Source organism: Clarias gariepinus, chromosome 2, assembly GCF_024256425.1.
Source record: "Clarias gariepinus isolate MV-2021 ecotype Netherlands chromosome 2, CGAR_prim_01v2, whole genome shotgun sequence".
NCBI classification, from domain to species: Eukaryota; Metazoa; Chordata; class Actinopteri; order Siluriformes; family Clariidae; genus Clarias; species Clarias gariepinus.
The window spans coordinates 34,667,418-34,677,651 of NC_071101.1; the positions used below are offsets into that span (position 1 = coordinate 34,667,418).

At 39.3% G+C, this 10,234-nt stretch overlaps 1 protein-coding gene across 1 annotated transcript; it reads right to left on the bottom strand.

Moving 5' to 3' along the window:
* Positions 1-770: 770 nt before the first annotated feature.
* On the bottom strand, positions 771-9,843 carry nudt4b (nudix (nucleoside diphosphate linked moiety X)-type motif 4b). The gene is made up of 5 exons (XM_053478391.1): positions 9,381-9,843; positions 4,183-4,293; positions 2,571-2,615; positions 2,280-2,367; positions 771-2,012 (listed from the first exon to the last, which is right to left on the bottom strand). Exons 1-5 carry the CDS (start codon positions 9,474-9,476, stop codon positions 1,831-1,833), a joined length of 522 nt encoding a protein of 173 aa, XP_053334366.1. The 5' UTR covers positions 9,477-9,843; the 3' UTR covers positions 771-1,830.
* Between the last annotated feature and the right edge of the window lie 391 nt (positions 9,844-10,234).

Genomic DNA, 10,234 nt, shown 5'->3' on the forward strand with positions numbered 1-10,234 from the left:
TTAGAACCAGAAATAGTAGTGGGGAAGAGAGGGGCGACCCTGATCGCTTTGCTCTCATTAGCTGGTAATCACCGACATGGAAACTGTGGCTAGACAAGATTTCTAATTACATTGAACTAAATATTAAACCTAGCCTTAGGCATGTAGATGGAATTGTTTAACTTTAAACTTTTAGACCTGTTTGCGGTAACATGAGGTCGAATTTTAACCCCCTACCTAGATGGGGACCTGAACTGATCTGCCTTATTTTCACGTAGCCAAACAGCACCAGAACATCATTTCAAGTTACACGATTTATAAAATATAAAAAAAAAACAAATGTATAAGTTATATATATATATATATATATATATATATATATATATAAAGTATTTGTGTTCTAATTTAGGTTTCAATCATTTATTTAAGTGCACCAGGAGAAACCGTGCATAAAACATCTAATAGATAATTGACACCGAGTATCATGGTCCAGAGAATAAGTAACGAAGAACATCACCAAAAGATAGTGTGTTGACCAGATTTGAGCATGCCCTCTCTCACACACACATCACTAATGTACGTCACACTTTGTGGTATGAAACGCGTGTGGAGATCAGCATTAGTTCTGGACTAAATCAGGTCTACTTAGAATTTTAACCATCACTATAAAAATCATCAAAACAGGGAAAAAAAAATTAATAGAAAACTTTTTAAAGCTTAAGACATTAGTTTTTACTTAAAACTTCTTGAGAATAAATATTTACAAAAATTGTTAAGTCATTACAAATGGCCTTGGTTGGAGGAAATTTATACAGTATTATACATTGAATTAGTGCCATTTATATATAATTTGGGCCTTTTAGTCATAAAATAAGTGTAGGGGGTGTTTTTAGCATTCCTTGCTTGTTAGAATCCTAGCACTTCTAATGGAATAAAATTAGCTTGAACATTTGAATTTAAGACATTACTTTAACTGATCTTACTTAATACTCAACGCTTTCGGTTCACATAGCAATACCATGTGATTCTTTTTAAAAGTCCTGCCAGTCTAAATCTGCCCTGGCCTGCTCCAGACTAGTGTTAAAGGGCTAGCAATTAAAGGGATGGTTTTCAGAGGTAATCAATGTAGCAGTACTAATAACAGACTTACAAACTAATAATAAAATAAACACAGAGCAGGCTGAAGACTCACACTGGAAAAATCCAGAATAAAAAAAAAGAACCAAAATATGACCATTTTCCATTTCTCTCCAATTAAAATGTGCAGTTTGTAATATTGAAAGGTGTTTCTGGAACTTCAATGCTAATTATATATCAAAGATATGTTGGGAAAACAGTGGGTCACAACACTGCTATGCAATAGATGAGGTTTGTCTTCATTTCAGGCTCCCTGAAAATGTACATTTTTTTCGGGTCCCAACTTGCGTTTCATTTGCCAAGCAGACAGCACAGGGTATTAAAAATTACAAATGGCTCCTTTAAAACAGCAGGCACCAGGTCCATAGAACAACTCCATTATCCCCAGGATGTGCCGGGGTCATCTGGGGAGGTGAGGTAAAGGGAGTTCAGTTGTTGATTTAGTTTGTAAAGCTGACAGACGTGTAATTTGTAGACATAATCATGAATAATAAAAGCAAGTGAAAACAAAATGAATGATAAAAAAAAAAAAATAAAATTAAGGCATTTTTAACAAAGTCCTTAAAACAAAAGCACTTTTAAAAAAAATCTCGGCCCATCCAGGAACATGTCCGTGTGTGTGTGTGTGTGTGTGTGTGTGTATGTATGTTTGTACAGATCCAGAGATTTGAGCCTGGAGGGAATGCACGTGAGAAAATTAAATAGCCAGCAGTTCTATCTGCATGCTGCAGCTCGGGCTGCGTTGTCGTTTGGAGGTGAAGGAGGAAGTAGGATGTTGCCGTTGTTGCTGCTGGAGCAGCTGAGCTGAAGATGTCTCAGGTACTCCGCATGGACAGGCTTGTGGCTCTGCAGGATCTTTATAGCCTCCTCCACTGGGAACCACTCTCGCTTTCGACCTGCAGGGGGAGACACAGTATGTGTTGATACGTTAATACAGTGTATAAGCAGTGCAACGCTGCATAGGACCAAGGCTTAGACCTAGGGGAAAAAAGATAAACCATAACCATCTCTACTACGATTTCATAGTTCTAAACTCGGGCATATATCAGTGGCTGTACAACGTGAGAATGACCTGTGTGGAGAATGATTTTCCTGGTGTTTAACACTCAGACCAACTGCAAATCTGTTAAACAGGTCAAAAGTGTAAAGTTGTGTTAACTTACCGATATTGACCGAGTCCTCCCAGGCTTCCAGAGTCTCTGTCACCGTCAGGACATACACGTATGTGCGATGCTTCCTGTCCTGATTATGCTGCATGAAACCGGGACAGAAGGATTATCAGAAAGTGTGTTATTATTTTATTGAAATGTGTTCTCAGAGCAGAACGCATCATGAAAATTTGTCTTGTCAAAACATACTGTATGTCCATAATCAATCCTTATATATGATAATGGACAAAAAAAGTAATAAAGGTCAGCAAACTACAAATACCCATAACAGAATAAGAGGCTCACCTCAAACACACCCAGGAGGCGACCCAGTTTCCCCTTCACTCCAGCCTAGAACAAAACGATACACATATTTATACTAACAAAACGTCTAAATGGAGGGTATGAATTTCATGTCCCAAGGGTTACTGCAGTAATTGCCTTAAAATGTCCTACAAGTGCACCAAGACACTTTTGAAGTTCTACAAGAGGCAGTGAGGCAACATAGCAGTAGTGCCTAAGGGTTCAGTGACTTAATGACTGAAATGTGCAAGCAACATGGTTTTTCATTAAGAATACATTATATTCTGTGAAGTAAAACATGAACAGGCCTACTATAGCAAAGAAAAATCAGCTTGTTTTTTTTTACATGTTGTACTATGAGACATTTCATTTAGACAACTAAATTCTTAATTGACTGGATGTTTAGGTCTCACAGTATATATAACTAAACAATTATCTGCCATGCACTGCCCCGACTTGCGCAAATGCCTGGTGTGTTGGTGTAATTAATATAATATAATATAATATAATATAATATAATATAATATAATATAATATAATATAATATAATATAATATAATATAATATAATATAATATAATATAATATAATATAATATAATATAATATAATATATATTCTCATATCTGGTTATTTCTGTAAAACATTTCAGGTTTAAGACTCTTTTCATGCCCGTGCCTAGTTGTCATCTAGTTGTGATTTTACTTGACGATATCTGAATACATTTCCATAATTTTAATCCCTTCTTTCTAAAATAAGAACACAGTATTACAGAAATTAATAGTATCGCAGCAACTGGTCAAAGTATGACAACAAAATGATGTTACTCCCGCCATGATGTCCACACTCTACAAACGCTTAACAGCACCGACCCTATGACTTTTTTGCAGGTGATGTGCACGGACACAAGTAAACCTGAAAAAGTCACAGAGGTGATATCGCTAAAATGGTATCTAATCAGTGTCAGATTTCAAAGGACACTAATATTACTTGAGCTATTTACACTCCCAGGGCTCTTCACATCCTGTCCTGGAGAGCCAGTGTCCTAGACAGTTTATAATTCACCAACACAAACACACGTCACCTAAACCTGGTAATTAATGGATTAGATGAATCAGCCGCGTTTAAACAGAAGAATCAGCAGACTGTGTTGGAAACTGGCCCTCCAGGACTGGATTTGAATAGCCCTGCTCTATTGTGATGTGATAAAACAACATCCCCTTCCCTAATTGTTGCTCAGCTCTACTGACCTCTCGTAGCTCATTTACATAGACACTGAAACTGCAGATTTGGTGGTGGAGTGAAATAAAGGCAGTTTGTAGTATAAACTCTAAAACTTGTGTTAACTTGCATAATATGAGTCCTTTAAATATAAGAACAGATTAGACTGTGAAATCTACACATTGATATAAAAATACATTATTTGTCACAGTTAGCTGGTTAGCGTATAGCTACTTTATTGCTAATATTATATGGAGGATATATTTTTTTATTCTTTGTCCAGTCTTGATGTCAAGGAAGGACTATGCATAGTTTAGTTTAATTTAATTTAACAAACCGCTAACCCAGAATGCATTTTTGCTGTAGTTGATTACATAAATGATGATAACGACTCACTTCTTCATAAACCTCCCTCACTGCTGCTCCACACGGCTCTTCCTCTGGCTCCATTCCTCCCCCAGGAACGATCCACTGGTCCGGGTGACGACTGCTGCTCACCAGCAACACCTGTCAAGTGATTCCACTTGTGAGTAAAGAGTGCTTCACTTTAAAATGATGAACACTGATGAGCTTATACAAAGATAATTTGCTTCCATAAAATCTTTTCTGTCTTAAGTGGAGAGACAAAAAGTGGGTCTTAAAACCTGTAGTGTCCATCCAAGCATGGAGACGATTGGAAGGTCATAATTTATATTAGTCATGTACCGTGTTGGATAATAACAGTATCAGTCACATCCATGACAACTTGTGGTTTGAAAAACACACTTCATTTCCCTCTAGCATGCTCACTGCTAATAACTCAAGTTTCAAGGTAAAACACATAATTGGAATTTCCATGTGTCTCAAGCCTGCATGGCCAGAATTTACCCTCTTCACGCCAGGCTGCACCGCCATTATTTAAACCACAAATTCATCATTTTCCCTTTGCACCTGACGCACCCATGTCGCGCATGTGAACCTGAACGAATGACAGGAAATGTGCCTCTAGTGCTGTTTATTGTAAACAGGATGCTTCAATATGCCCCTTTAAAGAGAAAACCATGGACATCACTGAGCAGAAACTAGACGAAGAAATGCACCCTCGCAGGTGAGGGTAAGGTGAGGAAGTGTGCACTGGTAAACCAGCGCAGAAGCTGCTGATGGGGTACTTTAGACCTTCACTCCGATTGCCTTCTCCACAGGTTGCTGAGAAGGCGTCAGGTGTTGTCCATAGTAATGGGATTGTGTGATTTGTGTGTGAGACTAATGATCATTTAGTTACATGAGCTCTTAGACACACTTTGACACACATAGCCATATGTGCCAGCCATGTGTTTGCTTGTTCTATGCTGAGGTCAGGTCATGAGTTGTCACCTGACTTTCCAGTGTGTTCCAACCTGGAGGGTGATTTCTGCACTTCAGCAAACACCTTGCAGAGTGTAGCAGAAGGTGACCAGCACACCACCACTACCTGCCACACATTGGCACCTATACATGTTCCTTAGTGTGTGGGGGAAGTTCTGAGAGTAAAGATGTAATGACCCATACTAAGTGGGGTTGCAAACAGTACACAAAATTCTAAATCGACAAACATCCCCGGGAGTTATGATTTTGTGTTATACACTGATCAGGCACAACGCTAACACCACTACCAAGAGAACTGAATAACACTGATATTTAATTTGATCTGGTCCAAAACCAGAAAAGCCAGTGTAGCACAAATCATGGAAAACGTCAATGCTAGCCGTGATAAAAAGGTACCAGCGCATTACAGCCTGCCGTGTATGCGGTTCAGCAGGCAAAAGTTGAAAGTTGTTTATCCCCCTTTGTTAAATTACCCAGATGTCAGTCCAAATCAAGCTTCCATTGCAGGCACCAGCCAAAGTCCAATCCATTGAAGCCCCTCCCCGCAACCCACAGGTTCTACCGTTAATGTCCTGAAGCCAGACTCCACAGTACACCACCAGAGGTCTCGTAGAGTCATGCCCAGAGGGGCCAGAGGCTTCCCGGCGGCACAAGGCGAACGTACACAACACAGGGCATGATAATATTTTGGGTTGTAATGTCATGGCTGATTGCTGTAAATACTAGCCTGTTTTTCTCTTACTCTGCTAGCATTGCTAGTGCTATGCAAGTCATTGCTTTCTGTAGCTTGAATGTGGTTTTGAATCCTTCGATTTCCACTTTCTTATCATGAGCTTGCCGATTTCTGTGGTGATTTTTTAGCCACACTGAATCACAAGGGAAATGCTGTCCAAATAAGGAGCATGTTTAAAAGTTTGTTATCTGTACGAGCTAGCATCAAGTAGCAGCTAGCTGTCCCAACTAAAGGTGAGTGAAAACTAGTGAGCTTAGGGGAAGCGTTTTATTTTTTTAACCCTTGTTGTCTCTTCTGATTTGAGAAAGAAGAATCTACATTATCAGAGGAGGAAGTGTGAACGTATGTCATTTAGATATAAATGTAAGGACAAGACCATTTTCTCATGGTGTATTTCAGTAATGCACAGTACGCGTAGCTTAAAGCATGGGTTTTGCTCTAAATGCCCCCTCAGTGCAAAATTTGTTGTACTAAATATTCAAATGCTAGACTCATTATTTCAACATGCAGACCGAAATTGTGGGGAAAATTTGGTTATTGTGGTTTGGCGTTTCCTCCACTATAACAAAATGAAAACCATTAAAAAAAAAAAAAAAAAACTAAATAATCATAATAATGAAATAAAAAATTTAAAAAACATTGCTTTGATCCTGGATTTCCCTTCAGGCCCTGATATCAGAGAATTTCTTTGCAGTTTGGAACAGTCACACATGACTAAGTGTACAGCTGAAAGTTGAGATTAGGTCAAGGCTCACAGCCTGTGTGATTATTCTACCTAATAATTCTAATATTCACCTTTCAATAAGGAAACAGTGTTTACAAAACAGGAATAACGTGCAGTCTCTCGAGAGCCAGTGGGTTGATAAAAATAAATAAAAAACCCTGAACCATACAATAATGCTTATTATATATGACATCACATGTTTTAGCCTGTGCATCAGTCAAATGTTCTTTTGTCAACCACCTATCTTTTTTCTTTTTTCAGGGGTCTCAAGTCATGTACAAACATGATATCACAACACACGCAGACACACACCACAAACACGTGGCAAAAAGGAAAAAACTTGAAATATGAAAAAACAATAAACATTTAGATGGAAAACATGTTATGAATGTGATGATATGGTAAATACAGAAAACGCACTACAAAAACGGGAAAAGAAAATCTCTAAATAAAAAACAAAATCTAAATCTATATATATTACATATGACACATTGAATAATAAATATGCAACTTGTGTGAAAACCTTATATATATTGGATGAATTCACGGTACTGAAAAATCACCATCTGTGATAATCAGTTAAGCTGATCTGCAATCAGGATTACACTGTGACGCTATAAATGTAAAGCAATCTACCATCTGTCAGATATTTCCCTTCATGTGAGATTTACCTGCAGTCACCAATCGCTCACCCTCCCCATGCTTTCTGCTTTCAGTCATAAACAAAAGTGCAGCTACTGTTGGCCTTCTCTGGTTCTATGCTACAGCTCAGCTGACTACACAACTCCCACACAGGGTTGAAATTAAGCTCAGAACAATCGAGTGAGAATAAAGAATAAAGACTTGGCCTCAGATCTGTTTACAACAGTGACAGTAACCCGAGAGTAATAAGGAGTTCTCCTGTGTTAGAGCACGGCAGAGTGATTCAGCAACAACCGGAGCACAGATCCGAGCTGATACACACACCGACACACACTGAACACACACACGCTTTGGCCCTGATGAGTCACTGCTGACCTCACAGCACTTTCTTCATGGGGGTACTTACGATTAATAATGTCAGAATATCCTAGGAAACATCGCTCAGGCGTGACGGCACAGGATGACGACAAATCATCACAGGACATCGTTTAAGATCATTTAACAGAGAAGTCGAGTAGATTGCAATTTTATGATTTCAATAACATTCATGAGGCCTGACGTTAACATCCAAGAAAACGAACTTGTGAAAGCAGTTAATGTAGAAATAAATTGCATGTCTGCTACGATGTACCTGATACATTTATAAAGGTTAAACATACACAAGGGGTGTTCAAGTCAAACCAGGATTTTAATTGTGCAGAATAAAAAAAAAAATTAAATAAAAAAAAACACAGTTATGAAATATAATATGAAATATATATAATATAATAAAATAACTACTGGATACCATCAAGGAAGAAAGGATTCTCAATATGCCAGAGCCTTGGTAGGACTGCTTCCTTCATTTCTAAAATGCTGGCCTCCCATGAACTCCTTTAATGGCCCAAACATGGCTTAGGTCAGGACTGTACGGGGGATGTGCCAATAACTCCTAGATGAATTTCTGCAATGTGCAAGTGGTGTTGGGGAATGATTGTGTGTACAGTTCCCACAGCAAGTCAGTGAAAATTTATCAACTGCAGTTGGCTCTGTGCTCCATTCAAATGTTTTAATGTGGTTAAGAGTCGCATCGCTGTACTTGAAGTCTTCTGTAAGTATGAATAAATTTTACGCCTTTATTCACAAGAAATTTCAACACAAGTCCCAGTTTGACTTGAACTCCCCTCATATGTACAATACCACTGTGATTAAGACAATGGCCCATGGATCAGAAGGCTGTGAGATAAAATCCTGTTAAATGGGTTTCAAATGAATAAAATCCTCATCCAAACAATTATACCACACACTACCTGCAGCATCACACAAACTAAACCCTGATGTGGCATGATTTAAATATTTGACCACTGTTATTTTTTGGTTTTCTGACGTTGCAGAAATGTGCAGTTTGGCAAATAACATAACATAACCAGCAGGAAAAATATATTTTTTAAAAGAGTCAGGATGGTCACAGTTGAGTCATCTATTCAATATGGCATGTTTGTGTGTTGACAAATATCTTTAAAAAAAAAAAAAAACAAGAAATGTATATATTCTGCAATATCTATATCATCTAGTACGAGGAGAAATGGTGTGTGTATATACACACACACACAAACACACACATACAGTGTATGTGTGTACATGTGTGTGTGAATGTATATATAAATAACGGCCAATTTTGTTGTGATCCAGCCACCCCAAAAAATGTGTTTCCAATGTTAACTTGACCTCGAATGGAAAAAGGATGGATTTTGTTACTTTGCTACCAGAAAATGTTGCCAATTAAAGGGAGGGGATGGAGGTGTGGAAGCAGTGAGTAAACGTCATCTGGCTTTCCAAAAAAACAAAAAAGGCCAAGGAAAACCAGTATAAACCCCTATTAGACTTTAACCTGGAGTGCATTTGAGAAAGAGCATGGTATGATTTGACCAGAAAATCCTGGAACTAACCTGGAACATCTGAACAAAATACAAACACACACACACACACACACACACACACTTTGATAACGCAGGATGAAAAAAAATCTGCATGTCCACGCTGTAGGTTTGCTTGCTATGACATGACATGATTATGATACATGATGCATCTGATGTGTTGCGCGTTAGGCACCTAAAGGTTATTTTTTCATGTTGTATAAAATGTCGGATGAGACGGTATGGAGAGTCGTACCTCATCCTCGCGCTCGTTCCTGAAGCACAGACACGCCGCGCGCTGCTTGAAGCCCTCACCGTCGTACGTTCGCGTCTGGTTGGGTTTGAACTTCATGACGCCGCGCGCGTGTGCGTATGCGCGCGTGTGTGTGTGTGTGTGTGTGCGTGCGTATGCGTCGCTTTAGAGTTCTCCAGATATCCCAAAAGTAGATAAAGGCACGGTGGCACAAGAAAACAAAACCGAGTCGTCTGAATCGGCGAGTGCTAAGACAGGAGATCGAGAAGAACCGGCATCGGGGAGCCAAGAGAAAGAAACGTCCTCGGACACACCTCCAGAGAGGCTCTGTCTCCAAAACCACTGCGTCCTTCCACTGACCAGCCACCCATTTATCCTTCTGCTGTCCAAAGTGTCCAATCTGTTTTTTTTACTAATATATCATTCGTGAATCTCGGGTTTATATACCGTGTGTGTGCGCGCGTATGTGTGCGTGTGTGGGCTGCTGCCGTACACTCCCACCCCTCAGCCCAGCTCCGCGCATGAGCGCTCAATCAGAGCGCGTCCCAAACCGCGCAGTGCCGCACTACAGAGCGCGCCGAACGCCACTCCGCACGAGCACAGGGAGAGCCGCGCTGCTGTAGCACGCAGTGCTGTACCACGCGGTTTGGGACGCAGCCTGAGGAGGGAAAAATGGGATTAGTCCTGGTGCTATTGGTTACGCGATATTACAATGTGTCTTCAAAAGTAAAAGCATATAAGAAATAACATAAAAGTACAGTTCTTTTTTAGAAAAAATAAAAACATCCCTGATACAAGGTTAAAGGGAAACACTCGGTTCTCTTTATTATTACTAGCCAACAGAAGTTTTTAGTGAT